This window comes from Sminthopsis crassicaudata, chromosome 1 (genome assembly GCF_048593235.1).
Source record: "Sminthopsis crassicaudata isolate SCR6 chromosome 1, ASM4859323v1, whole genome shotgun sequence".
NCBI lineage: Eukaryota > Metazoa > Chordata > Mammalia > Dasyuromorphia > Dasyuridae > Sminthopsis > Sminthopsis crassicaudata.
In genome coordinates, this window is record NC_133617.1 from 517,167,227 (window position 1) to 517,189,704 (window position 22,478).

The 22,478-nt window shown below is 35.0% G+C and overlaps 1 protein-coding gene across 1 annotated transcript in view; it reads right to left on the bottom strand.

Moving 5' to 3' along the window:
* Positions 1–22,135, bottom strand: part of ZNF367 (zinc finger protein 367) — a 31,498-nt gene extending 9,363 nt beyond the window's left edge. The window contains exons 1-4 of the mRNA XM_074281689.1: positions 21,127–22,135; positions 9,221–9,371; positions 1,848–1,967; positions 1,128–1,266 (exon numbers count right to left, since the gene is read on the bottom strand). Coding sequence (XP_074137790.1) covers positions 1,128–1,266; positions 1,848–1,967; positions 9,221–9,371; positions 21,127–21,576 — 860 coding nt within the window. The 5' untranslated portion in view covers positions 21,577–22,135. The remainder of the gene's footprint in view (positions 1–1,127; positions 1,267–1,847; positions 1,968–9,220; positions 9,372–21,126) is intronic.
* Between the last annotated feature and the right edge of the window lie 343 nt (positions 22,136–22,478).

The following is a 22,478-nucleotide window of genomic DNA, read 5'->3' on the forward strand; positions in this document are numbered from 1 at the left end:
TACTTCTATTCTACATAAAAAAACTTCATATTATCTATTAATGGCTGATTATATTTCAGTTAACATAAAATAGTATTTAGACATCTTATTCATACAGATTTACCCAACTAGAATATGAAGCCTTACATGCCAGTTTTTTTATATCTCATTTATTATTCTGAATCTTATAAACTTTAATATTCAACATTAATATGATATATTAAACTTGCTCTACCATTATTTAACTTAAATTGAAAGGATTTTGAAGCATGCAATTTCATAACTTTTTCAATCATTTCCTCTAAGACTCCATCAGGTTTTCCTGTCCAGTACCATAAGTTGGTATATATTGCTTTTCCAGTTCTGCTTTTATTATCTTATATTATTTCATGAAGGTCCTTTGGAGATCCTATCTGTCATACTTGTATAATTTAATTAAAGTATTATATTCCATTAATGCATAACAATGTATTTAAGCATTTGCCCTATTGTCAGACATTTAATTAACTTCAGTTTTTTGCATTTACAAATAAGGCTGTTAATAAACATCTTTAAACAGTTCTTTTTTGGTAACTCCCAAAGTATATTTCCAAGAATAAAATTGTACAATATCGAGCATCATTTTGCTATTTTTCAAATATATATATAGATGTTTTTACAGCTGATAAAATATAAATCCATTTAAGCACTACTGAATTCATAGAAATCTTTTGACATTATATATTTTCTCAGTCAGAGAATAGCATACATATTATCATATAACATGTTCTATGAAATTTTTTGAGATTAAAAAGGGGACCTTATTTATAAAAAAGATTGAGTTATTGTTCCAAATCAAATTTTTCTATTGTTATTTCAAATATAAAGATATTTCTGATGACTTTTAGAAATTTGTCTCTTCTATCATTGTTACTATCAGAGTATTTACCAATATAAAGAAAATAAAGGTCATTCATAATGCTGGCATACCATATATAGATACTATATATTATAAACAGAATTTTGAAATATTTTAAGAAAAAATAATTCATACAAAAAGAGAGCCTCTTTTCATCATAAACTTAAATTCTGCACCTTTGTCTCTGGCTTTTGTTCTTTTACTATACAGCTTATTACAAATTTCATACACTGAATTTTAGGTAACTTACTTTGCTAGCCACTCAGCCACAGCCTTGTTGTCAGCAGTCTGATTTTTACTTAGTCCATCAGTAGGTTCTTCTCTCTTCAGCCTTGCATAAGGATGCTTAGGACAATGTCGATTTGCATGTGTAAATCGACTTAAACATCCTTAAACAAACAAGTTTGAGGGAAAAGTAATCAGAACCAGAATTATGTAAATAAAAACTTTGAGGAATGGGAAGAATTATCCTATATTGGATAATACAGAATTTAGTAATACAAAGAACTTGCAATCAGGAAGACCTAGGTTCAAATCCAGTTAATGCTTAACAGTTGTATAACTATATGAAAAAGTCATTTAATCCCTTTCAGCTTCATTTTCCTCACCTGTAAAATGTAGATAATAAAACCTATAGTACATAACTATCACAAGGTTTTCCATACATATCATAATAAACATGCTTACATGAAAAGAGCTTTGAAAATTTAATATTCTACTTAAATATCAGCTATGGTTATTCTAATCACCTACAACCAAACGTAGCATTATTAAAAAAAAAAAAAAAAGGAATTAAAAGCTTAATTTTAAATATGCATGTGTCAAAGCAAGGAAAGCAACATGTCTTTGATAAAACTAACTAAAAAGACTACCAAAAAATACATTCTTTTAAAATCTTAACTCATATTAAAAGTAATCATACCCACCCCCTAAACATTCTATCAATTTAAGATCTAAGAATAAAACATACCATTTTCAGAACAAACAAAAGGCTTTTCTCCTGTGTGGAGACGTTGATGTGTTTTGAGCTGTCCACTTTGAACAAAGGCTTTCCCACAATCTGGATAGTCACACAAATAAGGTCTTTCACCTACAAAACAATGGGAACTTTTAAATAAATAATTGCACTCAGGATAAATAAGTATATGATTCTTATTAGTCTAAATGGGTACCAGTAGCAGAGCATAAAGTATTCACTTTAGTAATATTAGGTAACTACTTATGAACACAGCAATATTTCTATTAAGGTTTAATCTTCATAGCAACAGGACTCAAAATTCTGAGTCATAGTTTCTTTATTCTTCATCTATTCCCTGTATTTGTCAGTCATCACATTTTACTGAATACTCCTAAGACATTTTTCTTCTATCCATCCCTTTTCTATCCCCATTTGCTATTATTCTGGTCTAAATCCTCAATCATCTTATGGTGGTAGAGCAATACCCTTGCTTCTGTGGCTCCCTTCACTCCCTTCTCAACTCATCTTGTATAATCATGACAGAAAAACATTCCCATACCACCAATCTTATTATATGACATGAATACCCAACTACTCTCTCTTCTGAATTTTGATCCCACACATCTCCAACTGACTAGTGGACATTGCTAACTGGATATCTCACAGACATCACAAACTTTCCAAAACAAATATAATTCTTGCTCATCCTCTGATGTTCTATCCCATATCCCAGATTTGTCCCTCCTCCAAAAAAGAAGTTTGTTCTCAATATATTGAGGGCATAATTATCTCTAGGCATTTAGGCTCAAAACATTAGAATCATTTTTTCTCTTCACTCTCCTTCAGACTTTATATCCAACTAATTGTGGATTTTATCACTCTACCTCACACTTCTCAACTTCTTTCCAGTAATACCTTATATCAAACAAGTTAATGCTTTTACTGTTTTCAGTTATTCAGTGTTTTAAGCTTACCTCCTTAACCATACTGTAAACTATGAAGGCAGAAATCCTATCATTTACTTCTTTTTTATTGCCTACAGTATTTACAAGTGTTGTTACATAGTAGATATTCCATAAATACTTAGTATTTGGGCATACTAACATCACTCCAAGAAGAGTAACATTTAGATGAAATGTAACAACAACAACAAAAAAATCAGTACTTTCATTCTGTTTCATTGGACAGGTGTATTTTTTAAAATTTTAAGTTGTCATTAAGAATTCTTAAAGTGAAAGTGATAAAAAAGGAAATCCAAAAAGCTAATGAAAAGAATGCCTTAAAAAACAAAAATTGGCCAAATGGAAAAAGAGGCACTCATTCATAAAGAAAATTCCTTAAAAATTAGAAATGAACAATTGGAAGATAATGATTTTAAGAGAAATCAAGAAACAATAAAATAAAACCGAAAGTATGAAAAAATAGAAAACAATGTGAAATATCTCACTGGAAAAACAATTGACTTGGAAAATAGATCCAGGAGAGCTAATTTAATAATTATTGGTCTACCTGAAAGTCATGATCAAAAATAAAGACCCTAAATGTCATCTTTCAAAAAAATTATCAAGGAAAACTGACCTGACATTTTAAAATCAGAGAATAAAATGGAAATGGAAAGAATTCAGTCCTCCTGATCACCTTCTGAAAGAGATTCCAAGATGAAAACTTCCAGGAATATTATAGCCAAATTCCAAAATTCCCAGGTCAAGGAGAAAATATTGCAAGCATCCAGGAAGAAACAATTCAAGCATAGTGGAGCCACACTCAGGATAATATAAGATTTAGCAGCTTCTACATTAAAGGATTAGAGGGCTTGAGATATAATATGCTTGAGATATAATGGAGCTAGGACTGTAATAAAGAATCATTTACCTAGCAAAACTGAGTATAATTGAATATTCAATGAAATACAGGACTTTCAAGCATTCATGATGAAAAGACCAGAGCGAAATAGAAAATTTGACTTTCCAATACAGGACTCAAGAAAAACATAAGAGGTTAATTGGGAAAGAGAAATCATAAAGAACTTAATAAAGGCTAATCTGCTTATATTCCTACATAGGAGGATACTTATAACTCTTACAGAAGGCACAAGTGTAAGTTGAATATGAAGAGATAATATCTAAAAAAATAAAATTAAACAGTGACAGAGAAATGCACTGAGAGAAAAGGAAAAGATTTGTGGAATGGCATAAATTATCTGTCATAAAAAGGCAAGTGTAGAGGAAGAGGAGAGAGGGAATGAGTGAATCTTACTTTCCAATCAGAATTGGCTCACAGAGGAAATAACGTACACACTCAAGATGGGTCTAAAAATCTATCTTCTCCTTCAGGAAAATAAGAGGGGAAAGGGATATGAGAGAAGGGAGAGCACATTGGAAAAGAGAGTGGTCAGAAGAAAAACACTTTTGAGGAAGGACAAGGTAAAAGGAGAGAGAGAACAATAAATAAAGGGGGAAATATAGTTGGCAAGAATAATTGTGAAAAAAGTTGTGAAGCAAATTTCTCTGAAGGCCTCATTTCTCAAACGTATATTATAACAAGAGCCACTCCTCAATTGAAAAATGATCAAAACATATAATTCTGAGATAAACAAATCAAGCTATTTATAGTCATATAAAAAAATTCACTATTTATTGGAGTAATGTAAATTAAGAGAATTCTGAGTTACTCTCTCAAATCTATTAGATAGGCTAATGGGCCAGAAAAGGAATATGGGGAAAAGGAAACATTAATGCATTGTTGGTGAAAATTGTGAACTTATTCAATCTTTATATAGAGCAACTGGAACTATGCCCAAAAATTTCCCAAAATCATGCAAACTCTTTGATCTAACAAAATCATTGGAAGGCATATATTCCCCCCCCCAAAAAAGGAAAAGTACTTATGTATAAAAATATCTATAAAAGCTCTTTTCTCAGGGCAAAGAATTGGACATTGAGGAGATGCCCATCAATTGTTGAATAGCTGAATAAATAGCAATATTGTGAGTTGATTAGCTATGAATTACTTTGCTATTCTCAGCAATACAATGATCCAAGACTACTCTGAAGAACTTATGATGAAAAAGAGAAAGAACTCGTGTTTGAATACAGATAAAAACAGGTTTTATTTTATTTTATTTTTCTTGAGTGTTTTGATTTTTGGGGAGAAATCTATTTTTCTTTCAAAACATGACTTTTGTGGAAATGTTTTGCATAACTTCACATGTGCCTCAATGGGGGAAGAGAGGAAAGGAGAGAATCTGAAACTCAAAGTTTTAAAAACAAATGTAAAAAATTGTTTTACATGTAATTGGGAAAAATCAAGTATTAAATCAAAAATTTCTTTAAAAAGAATACCTTTAAAAATTTTTGATAATTAACGAGCAAATCCTTTTCCCTATAGACAATACACATTAATAATGAAAATAGTTATGTGAAGATGCTCAAATTATTAACAGAACAATGTCTTTATAAATCAGTCTCATCTATTTAATAAAACATATTCTCCAAAAGAAAAATGTGGTGTAGTGGAATAAATAGTAAATTTGGACTCAGGACAGAGATGAGTCCTGGATTCACTACTTCACCACCTACTAGTTATGTGACTGCGCAAGTTGATTAATTCATCTAAGCCTTAGTTTCCTCATTTATAAAATGAAAATAGTAATATGTATACTAATTTCATAGAATTATGTAAAAAATGCTTTGTAAATTGTAAATGCTACATAAATATGATTATCACAAAAGAATAAATTTAAAAACTTACTTTGATTTGTCATATTGTTTCAAAAAGAATGAGTAGTCATTTTAACATATGACTTGCCTTATAATTAGTGATGTTTTACTGGTAAGTACTTGCATCTTGAATCTTTCAAGAAACTGGTTTGGCTAAAGCTACTTATAGTACTTGCCCTCAAGAAACTTTCCTTCTATTGAGGAAAATGAGATATACAATATAAGATAATATAAAATATATACAAATACTAAAAGCTAACATTTATACAGAGCTTTACAAAGTCCTTTACACATATTATGTATTATAATCCCTACTCAAACCCCTATGTAAGTTCCACTGTTATCCTTATTTTATAGATGAGGAAACTTGAGACCAAAAGAAAGTTTGAGTAACACCCAATTCTTTTTAACTGTAAGTCCAACATTTTATCCACTAGATTATACTAGGAAGCACTAGCAGCCAAACAGTAAACAAGAAAGATGCCAACTAGGAAGTAATATTGGTGCTGAGCTTTAAACATAGCTGGGGATTCTAAGAAGTAGAGGTAAGAAAAGAGATCATTAAAAAAAAAAGGGAAAAGGACTCACATGTTTGTAGTAGCTCTTTTCGTAGTGGCAAGGAACTAGAAATTGAGTACATGTCCATCAGCTGGGGAATGGCTGAATAAATTATGGTGGTGGAATGTTATGGAATATTATTGTTCTATAAGAAATGATCAGCAGGCTGATTTCAGAAAGGTCTTGAGAGACTTATATAAAGTGATGCTGAGTGAAGTGAGTAGAACCAAAAGAACATTGTACACAGCAACAAGATTATGTAAACTGTGGTGGACTTGGCTCTTTTCATTTTCAACAATGAGATGATTCAGGCCAATTCCAATAGATTTGTGATGGAGAGAGCCATCTGCATCCAGAGAGAGGACTGTGGGAACTGAATATGGATTACAACATAGTATTTTCACCCTTTAATTGTTAGCTTGCTTGTTTTTTCTTATTTCTCCCCCTTTTGATCCAATTTTTCTCGTGCAGCATGATAAACTGGAAATATGTTTAGAAGAATTGCACATATTTAACTTATATTGTATTACTTGCTCTCTAGGGGAGAAGGAAGAAAAATTGGGACAAGGATGATTTTGAAAAGCACCTATGCATGTATTTTGAAAAATAAAAAGCTATTATTATTTTTTTAAAAGATATGGAGATGAGAGAAAGACATAAATAAGCTATGCAAAAACAGAGATAAAAGAAAATGTCTTAAGTAAGAAAAAATTAAAAGGCAAGTTTGGCTGATTCATGGAAGGGAATTAATATATAATAAAGCTAGAAATGTATGTTGGAGCCAAGTTGTAAAAAGCTTTAAATGACAAACCATTGTAATTTTCTAAGAAGATCAACAAGTTCAGATGTGTATTTAGGAATATTATTTTGGCAGTTATGTGAAAGATACCTTTAAAGAGAGATTTAAAAAGGGAAACCAATTACAAGACTACTGAAGTAATTCAGGTGAGAGGTGATGAGGTTCTGAAGTACGATGATGGCCATGTGAGTAGAGAGAAGAAGGTGGATGGATACAAAATAATAGAAATCTTGATACCTTAGGTGACAGTCCAAATTCCACTGTCACAAATCTGTATAATTAGAATGATGGTGACTGACAAAAATAGGAGAATTGGGCAAGAGGTGAGTATGGGGGAAAATATATGAATGTGTTATATTTGAGGAAATCTATTGGACATCCAGTTTGAAAGAACCAATAGGCAATTGGTGAGAAAAGACTATAGCTTAAAAGGGAGACTAGGATTTACTATATATATCTGGCATTTTGCTTAGACATGATAATTAAATCTATGGAATTGAAAAAAGGGTCTATAATACCTTGTGTTACACACACCGTTAGGGAATAAGGTACATATGACAACCAGGTACATATGACAACCCAATAACAAAGAAACAATAAAAAGAGTATGAGGAAAACCAAGGGAGCAATATCATGTAAAACCAGATACTCTTTAGGAGGACAGGGTGGTCAAAAACCGCCAAAGTTGAATAGGATGAGGATTAAGAAAAGGTCATCAGGTTTGGCAACTAAAGTTCATTGGTAATATTGGAATGTGCAATTTCAATTAAGCAATAAAGTAAAAAACCAGAATAGAAGAGTTTGACATATCAGTGAATGGAAGAGTAGAAAATCATATATTTAAAAATGTGTGTGTGTATGTATGTGTGTGTGGGGGGGGGGTATCCTAGATTAAACATAAGACTACTGAAGTAATATTTTTAAATTTGAACCTATAAACTGACATACAACAAATATATTCCTTTCTGGGACACTGATAGCTAAAAAGGCTATCCAAATTGTCATCTAGTTTCATATTTTGTTTACAAATAAATAATTCACCGCAACATGTATATACAGATGAATTTAGCAGAGTATTACAAAATATGTAGTTTGAGCTACCTGACACTTTTATGTAACAATATGCCTGTTGGTAGTCTTATCTGTCCTTTGATCTCAAAGAGAACCATGACATCAGGGAGGTGATGCTATGACATACAAATGAATTGGATTTAAGTGAAGGAGGGCTGTGCAAGGTCACCTGCCTCACTTTCCCCTCCAGAGCCATCTGAGTCCAGTGGCAAGATACAGATCAAGACAATTGGAGATGTCCTGGATGTAGTAGGAGACGTTGGTCTTTTTAAGCTAAGGTCTTCAACGGGTCTCAATTTGATTGAGGCCACATTCAGTGATTAAGAGTAAGTAGCAGTTTGGGCAAAGAATCTCCTCTTTCATCTAATCTAAAAAAAAAAAAAAGAAGATAAAAATCTAAATAAATGAATCTCGGAGGGGAAGACTCTCATAGTAGGAAATGTAGCTGAACAGGAACCTTCTGATAACCAAGCAAAAACAAAGCATAATAGAGTAGGGAATGTAGAATGTGACCAAAGGAGGTACTAGTTGGAGAAGAAGACGACAGAGGTTTTCTGGCCGAAGCAGTAAAGATTGCTATTTACATTCAATATGAGTCTGTTGCAACCCAAACAATGACCACATGGAGCTTGGCCTAGGACTTATAATTAGCCAATAAGAATCAGATTGGTTTTGGTTTAAGGCATGGTCCTTAAGAAAGAAATCTAGCCAGTAAATTCCAAGACTGGGAAGTTTCAGAGATGCATTAACAACATGCCTGTACAATATCTATTGAATTGCCCTGAACAAGCAATATAAAGCATCTATTACCAGGGTTTAGAAACCATCCTCTTCTTACCTCCATAAATAAATCTTTCCCTACTCCCACACAAGCTTTGCCATTTTTTTGCATATATACATAGTTTTGTTGAAGTAAGAAACATCCTGTATAGGCTGGAAACAACTTCTCTCTATATATTATGTAAATCTTAAAATGGGGAAATCCTAGAGGGAAATAAGAGGCTAAAATCACTTACCCATGCTCAACGGCTAATATGTTTCAGAAATAAGACTGGGTCTTACTAATTCCAAGACTACCCTCTAGTCATATGAATATATTGTCATTCATTTAATATATCATTATGGTAATAAATATAGGAAAGATGTGTTTTTCAATAAAAAGTATGTTCATATGCCTAGGGATTTTTAACGACTTCAGGTAAAATATATTTACTATTGTACAAACTGCTCTTACATACCAGTATGAGTTCTTTTGTGTGCCTGTAGAGATTTTTCCCTTGGAAATACTCGATTACAGATGTTACAACGGATTCTGCTAGAAGAATGTTCTCCCTCATTTATTAAATCCCGGACAGTATCTGCTCTGGGTCGACCACGTCTGATTCCATCCTGTGTTAAGAAGGAATTTTTTTTTAAATCCTGTAAAATGCAACTTATATGGAATCACTTAACAGTAAAGCCAAAACTCCTCTTCATCTCACACAAAAGAAATCACATGAGACATTAAATGATTATATTGTCATGCTGCAGTGACAAACCCTTCAACTAAACTGTAATATCAGAAAACACTTAGGTGATATCAACAAATGGTTAGCTCAAATGCCAAGCTTTGTTAAAGCCCAAGCTACTGAAATCAGTTAACAGATGAGTGACTAATTGAGACCCACAGTTAACGTGCAGAATATATCATTTTCCTATGATAAAGGATTTTGGAATAAAAAGTTATTTCCAATAGATTTCAATTACCTATTTAATCCTAGGACAACCAGATTGATGTATATTCGACTATTGATTGATTCTGGCTGCAATAACACATAAAAAGCCTAACTGATTATTTTTTTCTCATACAATAATCTATAAGTGGGCAATATCTAAAGTCTGTTAAATAGGAATAATTTACTAATAACAAAGTGAAGGTTAAATTGACAATTATCAGTTTTGCCTGGAAAGAGCAGAAAAATCATCAATTCACTGTACATAGTTTCCCTATTAGACAAGTTACATAAATGAAACACAAGTGGTTTGGTAGAGGAATATTTTTTTAAATTATTTCTTTTTAAAAATTTTTGAATTCCAAATGCTCTTACACTCCATCCTTCCCCCACCCATTGAAAAGACAAGAAATATATTTCCTATGCATGTGAAATCATACAAAATGTTTCTATACTAGCCACATAGCAATAAAAAAGGAAAAAAAATAAAGTGAAAAGATTCAGCTTGCATTCAGCTCATCAGTTCTCTGGGGAAAAAATAGCATTTTTCATAATGAATTATTTGGAACTACTTTTGATCACAGTATCTATCAATAGCTAAGTCCTTCACAATTGATCATTATTATATTGCTATTACTATATACAAATGGTTTTTCTCACTTCATTCCACATCAATTTACATCTTCCCAAGTTTTTCTGCAGCAATACCATCACAATCACATACCACAACTTGTTCAGTCACTCTCTCCAATTCTTTGCTACCACAAAGAACTGCTATAAATATTTTTGTAAATTTAAGTCTTCCTTTTTCCTTAATCTCTTTAGGATATAAGCTTAATAGCAATATTTCTGAGTCAAAAGACAGGCACAATTTTATAGTGCCTCGGCATAGTTCCAAATTGTTCTCCAGAATGGTTAGACTAGTTCACAATTATATCAACAATGCATTAATGTCCCTATTTTTTCCATCACTTCCAAAACTGGCTAATATGACAGAATAGGAAAATGACTAATCTGATAGTTTTTAATTTTAATTTCCTTTAATCTGGGAGATTGCTTTAATTACATTTATCTAACCAACAGTGATTTAGAGATTTTTTTTTCATATGAGTATACAAATTTTATTTCTTCTGAAAACTTATAGGTCTTATCAATTGGGGAATGACTTATTTTTATAAATTTGGACATTTTATAAACTTACACATCTTAGAGAAATGCCTTTATCAGAGAAACTTAATGTAAAAATTAACTCCAGTTTCATGTTTTACTTCTTATTTTGCTACATTGGTTTTACTTGTACAAAAAGTTTTCGTTTTATGCAATCAAAGTTATTCATTACACTTCCTGGGATCCTTTTTTTGTTTGGTCATAAACTCTTCCTTCCAAAGATTAGACAGGCAGAATTAGTATGTCTAAGTTATTTATTCACTGTGACCTTATCCTAGCATATTATGTGAGATGTTGGCCTATATGCCTACTTTCAGCCAAACTTTCAGTTTTCCCAGCGATTTTTGTCAAGTAGTAAATTCTTGCCCCAAATATTTGGGTCTTTGAATTTATCAAGCACTAGATTACTATGATCATTAACTACTACACACTGTGTCTAATCTATTCCATTGGTCTACTATTTTTATATCTTAGCTAGTGCCAAAGTATTTTGATGATTGCCACTTTGTAATCTAGACTGAAATCAATTATTGCTAGCCTTCCTCCCTTTGGATTTTTCATTGATTCTCTTGATATTCTGATCTTTTGTTATTCCAGATTAATTATTCTTCAAGATGTACAAAGTAATTCTTTGATAATTTGCCATGGCACTGAATAAATTAATTTTGATAAGAATTATTATTTTAACATTTCTCCAACTGTTAGATATCTATTTTTGTGTAAAGTATTTTTAAATTGTTTTTATAAAGTTCTTGGGTTCATCTTGGCAGACTCCCAAGTATTTTATATTATCTGCAGTTAAAATGCCATTTCTCTATTTCTTTCTGTTGGGTTTTATTGATAATATATATAAAAATGTTAATGGTTTATTTTATATCGTGTAACTGTGATAAGATTCACTGTTTTGACTTTTTTAGTTGATTCCTTAGGGTTCTCTAAGTATACAATTTTATCAATCTGAAAAGTTGTTTTTTGTTTTCTCATTGCCTATTCTAATTCTTTAAATTCTTTTTCTTGTCTCATTTCTATACATAGCATTTCTAGTACAATACTGAAAAATAAAAGTGATAATGGACATCCGTGCTTCATCCCTAATCTTACTGGGAAGGCATCTAAATAATGCTTGCTCTTGGTTTTAGGTACTTATTTTAAGAAAAGTTCCATTTCGTGTGTACGAATATGTTTATGTATATTTTACATATTGTTTTCTTGTTTTTGTTATTGTTATTGTCAATTATGGTTATACTTTATCTAATATTGAGCCAATCCTGCATTCCTAGCATGAATCCCACTTGGTCATAGTGTATGATCTTTGTAATATATTGCTGTAATCTCCTTGCTAACATTTTATTTTGATTTTTTAAATCAATATTCATTAGGAAAATTAGCCTATAATTTCTTTTCTGTTCTCTCAGGTTTAGATACTAAAACTACATTTGTGTCATGGAAGGAGTTTGGCAGGACTCCTTTACCTATTTTTTCCAAATAATTTATGTAGTAAAGAATTAGAATTCTTTAAATGTTTGGTAAAATTCATTTGTAAATCCATTTGGTCTTGAGGATTTTTCTTAGGAAGTTCATTATCTTAAGAGTTAAGTATTCTAGCTTATCTGTTAATCTGGATAATTAATATTTTTAAAATATTCATTTTATTTAGATTCTCAATTTTATTAGGCAAAATAGCTTCTAATAATCTCTTTAATTTTATCTTCATTAGTGAATTCTTTTTTACAATTTTGATATTGATAACTTGGTTTTTTCCCTTTTTTCAAATCAAATTTATATTTATTGGTTCAATTTTTTTTTAACTTTCAATTTTATTAATCTCTGCTTTGATTTTCAGTATTTCCATTTTGGTATTATATTGGGAATTTCTAATTTGTTCTCTTTCTAGGTTTTTTTTTTTTTTAATTGCATGAACAATTTGTTGATCTTTTTTTTTTTAATTGATATAAACACAGAGATTTAAATTTTCCTTAAGCACTTTTTGGCTGTATCCAACAAATTTGGTATGCTATGTTATTGTTGTCATTATCTTTAATGAAACTGTTCTGTGGTTTGTTTTTTAAGTTGCTTATGCTTTAGGATAATTTAGTTTCCAATTAATTTTTTTCAAATCTGATTCCAAGGCTCCTTATTGAATATAATTTTTATTCCATTAGAGTCCCAAAGAAGTGCATTTAATATTTCCCCCCCTTTTTTTTGAGGTTTTTAATACATTAATACTTTTGTGAAAGATACCATACACAGCTGAAGAAAAGGCATACTTCTACTTCCAATCAATTTGCCTCAGAAATCTACCTCTCTTTTCTAAACTCTAATTCATCTATTTAACTTTGTCATCATTTACTTTATGGTTGGATTTATCTAATTCTGAAAGGGGAAAGTTGAGGTCTCCACTAATATAGTTTAATTTTTTACGCCTCCTATAACTTATTTAACTTTTCCTGTAAGAATTTGGATGCTTGCCATATGGTTTATATGGGTTTACTGTTTATATTATTTGTCATCTATGGTAGCTTTTAGCAAAATGTAATTTCCTTGATTCTATTAGGTCTGCTTTTATTTTTGCTTTGTCTGAAATCCTGATTGTTATCCCTATATTTTTAGCTCAGCTGAAACATAACAATCTTCTCTATTCCCTTAACTGTGTATATCTTTCTCTTTCAAGTGTTTCTTGTAAGATATTGTTGAATTCTGATTTCTATTACATTCTATCATTTTATAGGTAAGTCAATCTCATTCACATTCAGTTATGAGTATGTATTTCCATTTATCCTATTTTCTTTTTATCCTGTCCAACCTTTTTTTAAAACCATGTCCCTCCTAAAAAATTTTATTTTGTTTCTCATCATTGCTTCTATTAATCTGTCTTCTCCCTCCCACAACTGAACGTGTGTGTAAGTTATATGTTCAACTTTAATATGAGGTTCAAATATTAACCACTACTTTCTCTTCTACTGTGAAAGTTCTTCCTTTTTTATGCATAATAATTTTACCTTGTTGGTCCTCTCCCCTTTTCCTTCTTCCAGTGCTTCATTTTTTTTTTTAAGATTATCCCAGTGTAATCAACTTGATCTACCCTGTGTCCTCTGTTTAAGTGTAGACTCCTTCTACTTGCCTTAATAATGATAGTTTTTAGGAGTTACATGTATCATCTTCCCATAAGAATGTTAACAGCTTAGCCTTATTAAGTCCCTTATTTCTTTGCCACATTTACTTTTTTATGCTTGAGCCTTGTGTTTTAATGTCATTTTCTATTCACTCTAGTCTTTTCATCAGGAATGCTTTAAAGTCACCTTTTTCATTACATATCCATTTCTCCTACTCTCCTTCACACACCCCCACCATCCCCATCTCCTCACCCTTATATTTAGTTTTGTTAGGTAGTTTATTCTTGCTTGCAATCCTACCTCGTTTGCCTCTTGGAATATCATATTCCAACTCTCTGATTCTTCAACATGGAAGCTACTAAATCTTATATGTCTTCACTATGAATCTCCAATATTTGAATGTTTTTGATCATTTGCAATATTTTCTCCTTGACCTAAAAACTCTGGAATTTGGCTACAATATTGCTAAGAGTTTTAATTTTGAGATCTCTTTTAGGTATTGGTGAGTTCTTTCGATTTATGTTACTCTCTGATTCTAAGTTAATGAGGCAGTTCTCTTTTATAATTTCCTGACTTGTGACATGTAGGCTCTTTTTTAAAAATTATAGCCTTCAGATAGTCCAATAATTTTAAAAATATCTGTCCTTATGTGTATAATCTCTTTTTAACCAGTTGTCTAATTCTCTTCCTACTGCTGGACTGAGAGACCTCCAGTCTCACAAAGGCCACCAAAGTTCATTACTAGTGTTGCCATCAATGCAGCCAACCATTATCACAAAGCTTTCCTGCCAGACTTCTAAATTATCTTGAGCTGGAAAAATGTCTCACCTTGACTTTCTGTTGACTACAGTACTCCACAATTCAATTTAACACATTATTTTAAAGTTGTTTGAAGGAGAATTGTTAATAGAGTTCAAGGAGGTTACTACTTCTATTATACTAAATTGAATAAATTCATTTTAAAAATGCAAATAATTTCTCATTTTGCTAAGGAGGGGAAGAGTGAAGTTCTTAAGTGGCTCTTCAATTAAGTCAGTATTACACAAAAATTGGCAAAAATGTGACAATTGAATTATCTGATTATTATTGCCCATCTCAGTATTACACAAAAATTGACAAAAATGTGACAATTGAATTATCTGATTATTATTGCCCACCTCGCATGCCCTATTAGCTTTTTTCCACTTTTTCTCTCCCTTCCTCATGACAACCAGTGGTATTCATTGACTGGATTTTACATATTTGCAGGCTGAAAAATTGTTAAGACTGGTTCTCAGCAAAGAATACAAACATTAAGGCAATAGCAAATAATAAATTCTGACAAGATATTTATGTTAATTCTGTTTTAAAAATCTCTTTTACAGAATTCTTTGTGGAGAGAAATAACAAAATGGATCTGAAATCAAGATAGGATCATTTCAAAATATATTTTAAAAAAGGATTGAATAAATCTATGTACCTATGTCCTTATTAAAAAAAAAAAACAACCTTCCTTTTTTGAAATTAAGACTTTAAGCTTTAGAGTAATAAGTCAGATTCCATAATACTAATTATATTTTTAAGTTTTGAATTATATTTTATTTTATAATATCCTATCATTTAAAATTTTTCAACAATAAATTATAAAACAATCTAATACTCATCAGTATGAGCAATCTTAAAAATCAAATTTTGAAGTCACTTGGAAACCTAAAAAGTCTCATCTTGTCCAACTGCAGGTATACATCTGTATGTCAGTAAATATTCTCATCAGTAGTAGATATAAAGTCCAGAGGAATTTTACAGTAACACTTTGAATTTCCTGCCAAAAGGGGAAAAGGCATATTCTTATAGCAGGAAAAGTGAGCCAAAAATCAAGCCATGCTTTTCCATTAAAGTAAATAAGGAAAAATAAATATGAAACATTTTCAATTCATTGTATCAAAAAATAAGCACAGTTTCACTTTAATATGGACTTTTTCTTTTTGGCTAGAATAAAAATGTTAACAATTACACAGTATCAAATCCTACAACCAAATTTATTTTAGCAGTGGCAAACCTGAGCTCTCCAAAGCAATGTCAGCCAAGTACAAGTTCTGATAGTTCCTAACACGATGTGAAGGTTTCAAGTAAGGATTCCGTGATGGAACACAGAGCTCTCATTAAAATTTTTCCCTAACAAGATTCAAAGTATTTAATTTCACTAAGTTGGTTTAAATTTGAGGAATTTTCCCTCCAGTGGGTCTGTCATTTATATTGCTGAAGGCCCATCCTAATCAAATCACAGACTCTTAAAACACTGAAATATGAATAAGAAACCATGATTTTATAGTACTAGCCTCTTTAAATAAAGGGTCCAGGGAAGGAGAAAGCTGAGTCAAGAAAGACAGAAAGGCAGACATTATAAAAGGGGGAAAAACCAAACTTGTTTTGCCTACAGAAAGGGAAATGTTCATAGGTTAACTATAGACAACCAGATCCTGAGTTTTGTTAGGGTTTTGTTTTGTTTTTATTTTATTTTATTTTCTACAGCATCAAGAATCACTACCATCCACATCAGACAACAAACTTCTCCCGGCCTCTACCTTTGACAAGCCTGAATTCTCATATTTATTTTGCTTTTGTTGGAGAGAAGGGGCTAGACAATCAAGAAGTGATGGTTCATTTTGGACCAACAAAATAGAATGGCTGGCTGTCAGACCTATGCAATCAAACTTACTAATATGCTGAAGGTAATTTCAACTAGATGTCAATCTGATTAAAGCAACTCAATTAAGGTGATAAATAGGTTTTGCCCAATCAGAATGTTTGTTTACCTAAAGAAAAGCATTTAACTCAAAAGAATATAATTAGTTTGCTTATTCTATCAAGAATGCAAGAATATAATGTAATTCCCTCCACAAAGATTTTCCAACTCTATAAATAGCTTTCCTTAACTTAAAATTGTTTGCTACCTCTACCACTCAATTTTTTGTTATATGCTGCTTTTAATTACACAGCTGCTCTTCATGTGTTTATCTATTAAGAAAATATTCTCCTATGAAATGTTATAACCTAACAGTGTTCATAAAAGATTATATTGCTTAAATACATATGAAAATACATGGCAAAACACATATCCTTAAAAGGCAAAGCACAATACATAGGAATTTCAATTAACAATATTAAAGTAGACTAATATTAAACTAGCTTTTAAAAAAGATGGAATTCACCAATGGAAAAAGTCCAAATGGACTTTCACCTGTTACCTTCATGGAGATTCATTCACCATACCTTTTGTTTTATTTTTACCTATTCTGGAACTATAATCAATGCTTCCTTCCCCCACCCCTCCAAAAAAACCCTCTCCTACTATGCTTATCCTAAATCTCAAATTATCTTTGTTAGCCAATTAAACAGTAACTTTTAAAAAATATGGTTTGGAGTAGACAGTCAAAAGCTCCTTTATTACATTTACAATAAGGTGATATAACATAACAAGGATTGGAAGAGGGTTGGAAAGGACAAATAATGGCTATTAGCAGTGCAAGTTCAGTCACTTGTTCCAACTATCTGGATACCAAAGCAGACTGGGTTGCAATGACAAGAGTTTAAACTTGGGAACTGATTTTTCTGCCACAAATATGTTTATAGTAATGCATAGGTTAATGCTATAGTCATGACCTCTTCTGCATTCCGGGATAGGTGAATAAATGTTGATTAAGTAACAGGAAAACCAAAAAAAGAGACATCTCCTCAAGGAGACAGTTAAGAAAAAGAAGCAAATCTGTTTCATACTTGAAGGAGGGATAGGGAATATGGTGTTTAGATTTTTAGAACACCCATCTTCTTCAAGAGTCCTGTCTTTGATCCTCCCCATCCTTGTTAGTAGCATTTCCCCCTCTCCAATCACTATATTTTGTGTATCTCCTGTTTACTTATCAATGAAAATATTGTGTATCTGTAGAATATAAGTGCCTTAAAGACAGGAGCTGTCCTTTTTGTTATCTATCCCCAGAACCTTGAACAGTGCCTACTACAGAGCAGTAACTTAAAGCCCAGTTGGCTGATTTTGTTAATTTTTTTTTTTTTTTTTTTGGTTTTGTTTTCTATTGTACTTGAGGTGATTTAAAGAGATGTCAGTTTAGCTGGAAGCTTCCACATCACCATGACATCATCTTCATCCCTCCAAGGAGGTCAGAGATAATTGTTAAGTTCCTACATAATTAGCATTGTTTTATATATATCTATATATATACATACACACACACACACACACACACACACACACATATATATATATATGGATAGAAGCAGTTTTTGCATCAAAGAACTAGAAACAAAATGAGTATATATCAACTGAGAATGAATTATTCTATATTGTTTCTCAAGAATTCAGAGAAATAGAAACACAGTATGAAATGAGCAAAATAAGGAGAAAAACACCACAATAACCACCATAATCAAAGAAAAATACTGTAAGACATCAGATCTCTTTATTGATGCAGTAATCAATAGTGACTTTAGAGAACTGATGAAGGTGGAGTTTGCTTTTCTTGTCTCAGTGAAATAATAGGCAACAGGTGAGGACGGTGAACTATCAGAACAAAATTAAGAGTGGGTATTTTAAGCATAACCTGTAGGGCTGGTGTTTTATTTAACTTCAATTAGTTACAATGGTAGATTGGATCACTAGAAAGTAATAGCAAAGGGGGAAAAAAAGCACTTTTAAAGAAGAGGGGTTTTATAGAAATTAAAATATAATTATTTTTTGAAAAACTAATCACTTTCCTTTTATCAGTAATCAAATAAACCTTTAAAGAAACAATGTTTTAAGCAGTCATCTAAAAGTGTTTAAAGTGCTTGACTTGGGTTGCTGTGACCATTTACCAAGAAAATTGCTTTTACAGCAGCCTTTATGAAGACTTCAGTCTTGTGTGACTTGAGGTAGTAGTTTTATTAGCAGAGAGCTCCAAATATGGACTAGATGATTTTCATTTCTTTTCCACATAGTCAGACTAGAAAACCTCCTAAGTACCCTTCTAAAGCTGAAATTTATTATTCTACAGGATGTATACTTTTGTGTATTTGTTGACAGTTGTCTGCTGACAAAAACTATCAGTTGTTTTTAAAGTACATGAACTGTTTTTCAGACATTATATCCAATAACTTTCAGAGTTCTCTACCTTTATCTATCTACCCGTGATACCACTAATCCACACCTTTTAAAATCGCCTCTTTCATAGTACTGCCCTTTCCTAATTTCTCTAATTTCTTTCTTCCATGCATTCCCACCCACATGCCCAACTAACATCACAAATGTAATGTGTCCTTATCCTAATGCAACACCTCCCTAAAAATCTTTGGTCACCATACACAACTCATGAAGTCACCCAGATTTGAAACCTTTGAATTTTTCCCTTGCCTATAAACACCCAGTTTGCAAAAGAGCTATTAACACTTCTGAAAATTTTCTCAAATTTCTCTCTCCTTTCCACTTCCCATTGCAAGCTGAGTTTAGATACTCATCACTTCTTACCTCAACTACTGAAATAAACCTTTTTCCTCCAAATCTTCACGTTGCTGCCAGATTAATATCTCTCAACAGTGCTGATCATGTAATTTTCCTGATTGAATCCCTCCAATGGCCCTAATTGCTTAGCCTGGCATTTACCATCCTTATCTTCCTATTACTCCCCTTTATAAACCCTATCTTTTTAGGCAACCTAGCAGCATAATCATTCCCATTCCCCATGGTTTTTCACATGTTAACCCCTTGCTTAGAGTCCCATTTAAAAATAATATCCTACCCATTTAAGGGGGGAAAAAAAAACAGCTTATCTCATTCTGAAGCATTCCTCGATATCCTTTCCTTCCACCATCATCCAGAACTTGATGTCGTTTATTGCATTTCTTCATTATAGGCAGTGTGATCTTTTTTGTTCCTATAGCATCTAGCGCTTAACAAAGGGCTTAACACGTAGACAAGACTCTTAACAAGTATTTATTGAATAAAAAAACTAATAAATCTAAAGTAACTGTTACACTGAAAAATACATGTTGCGTTTTATAAAGTGCTACTTTTGAATATCACATTCAATTCGGCAACTGTTGCCACTTTGTGGCAACACAGCAGCCGGAATTTAATTTCCAGATTTATACATTTCACTTCTTAACTATAATGGAGAACTCGAAATCCTAAAAATACTGTGTCTTGCGTTGAGAACTCGGAAGACCTTTGCTTTCCAGGATAAAAGCCGCGAGAGTAAAGCTTAAGACAACCCACGGTGAAAGTAGTTCTATTCACAAGCGCCTTCTGCGTGCTAAGAGCTGGGGAGACCAAGGCAATGAATGAATGAAGCCAGCCCGCCCGCTCCGAGCTCCAGCACAGGCTGGGGGGCCCCGGAAGGTGCGCAGGGATTGGATCCCTGCGCTTTCCTCCCAAGGCTCGTTTTCTGCCTCAAGGTCCTAGATCTTCCCGCAGGATCAGCTCGGACTGAACCAGCGTTCCACCCACCTCTAGTACCCATAGGGAGGGCTGCTTTCTTACCTATTCTCTTCCGGCCTTAGCGGTCAGGAAAAAAAAGCACCGAGGACAAGCCCCAGAGGGGCCGTCCCGTCCCGTTCCGCCCCGCCTGTCCCCCTACAGCCCGCAGCCAGCCTCCGCCGCTGCGGCCTCCACCCAGGTGCCCGTTTCTCGCCCCGCCCCCACGCTCTCGCGACGCGCCCGCCCCCAGACCTGCCCTCCCCCTGCCCCGCTCTCCCCCAAAGCCGCCCGCTCCCCAGAGGTTGGGGGCGCGTGACAGCCAGACCCGTTTTTTGGCGCGCGGCTGTGACGTCGGCGCCCCTGACAGCCGCCTCCGCAGCTGCCGGCGGCCCAGGAAGCAACCCCAGCATTTTAAAATCCTCCCCGCCCCGCCCTATTCCATTCCCGCGGTCTGGGGTACTGGGAGGAGACTCAGCCGCTCCACCCGGCCTTTCGTCTCCCCACCGGAGGTGTCAGGCGGGGCAAATTAAGAGTGCGGATGGGTCTCACCCCGAGCCCCGTCGGGATCTTAAGTCCACTTTTCCGTATCCCCGTCCGCTCCTTACTTACGCAGGCATCGGTTGCCCGTTAACGGGTCCGAAGCTGCCCCCGTTCGTTCCTCCTCCCGACACACCCCCTCCTTTCTCCTGGGTCTCGGGGAGACTCACCCTCAGGTGGCTGCTATCCGGGCTTCCCGCCTCCTCCTCCTCTTCTCCTCCAGAGATTGCCGTGGCCACCACGGTGGAGGCCGGTACTCCCCGGCCCCGGAGCGGCTGCTGGGTGCTGACGGAGGAAGAGGCGGGGGAGGTGGCCACAACCGAAGCCCCGCAGCAGCCGCCTCCGCCGGGTCCCCCGGGGCTTAGCGTCACGTTGTGCGCGTTTTCGCCCCAGCGCCAAGGGTACACCATGAAGTCACTGAAGCCCGGGCTGGTTGGGATGAGCGGCGGCGGCGGCTCCTGCTCGCTGCTCCGCTTGGGCTTGATTGGGGTCGTCTTGATGACCGACACCAGGACCCGTTTGGGGGAATCATGGCAAAAGATAACTGGGGGTGGCGGCGGCTGCTGCTGGAGCAGCGGGGACTGGTTCTCCGCCATAGTTGCCTCGATCCCCCGAATCATCCCCTCCTCTCCAACCAGCCCCCCAAGTCCCCGCGACGCGCACACACGCCCGCCCCGGTCCCTCTCGGTCGCTGAGCTTCACACCCTTGCTGGTGACGGCGGGGCCACAATCACACGGTCTTTCCTTCCCCGCTAAGTAGAGCCAAGGGAGGGCTCGGAGGTGTCTGCGGCAACTGGTCACCGCTCCAGACCCAGCAGCGCTTTCCCCGATGAATCTGACACTAGAATAGTCGCAGACTCATCACAGGGGAGGAGAAAGTGGTGGCGGCGGCCGTGGCGACGATTCCTGAGATCCCTCCGGTAGTTGTCGAGGGGGGGCAGATTTCCCTAATCTGGAGGTTCGGGATCCTAGAAGAAGCCGCGGCAAAGATGGGACCCTTGCCAAGACTGACCTCCTTCTCCCCGATATCCCCCCGCAATAGCGGGGTGGAAGGGAAGCGCAGTCAGCTCAGACTTCTCACGCTGCCACGAAGCGACAATAAAGCCAAACTCCCAAGCCCCGGAAAATAACAACCTGCTGCTACCACCGATGTCCCAGCTCCGGCTTTTCCCGCGTTACATTTCGCGCCTGGGCGGAACCAATCACCTTAAGGCTCCGGGACCCAATCGGCTCTGGGCTGAGTGACAGCCCCTTCTAGCCAATAGACAATCCCCGAAGCTTTCCCGGTGGAGCGGGGCGAAGATAGAGGAGGGCCTGGGGGAGCGCGCGCGATTGGTTGTGATTTGCTATTGGCTATTGCTCTTAATTTTGTCCTCTGCCTCGGGCCAACAAGGTTCGAAACTTTGGGGGAGCGCGCGGCCCTCAATGACCCGCCCCTACGAAAGCCCCACCTTCTTTTTTCCTCGGGTTCTGTTTGTCTAGTTTGGGGCCGCGCGAGTGAAGAGGGGCTGGATCAGGAGCA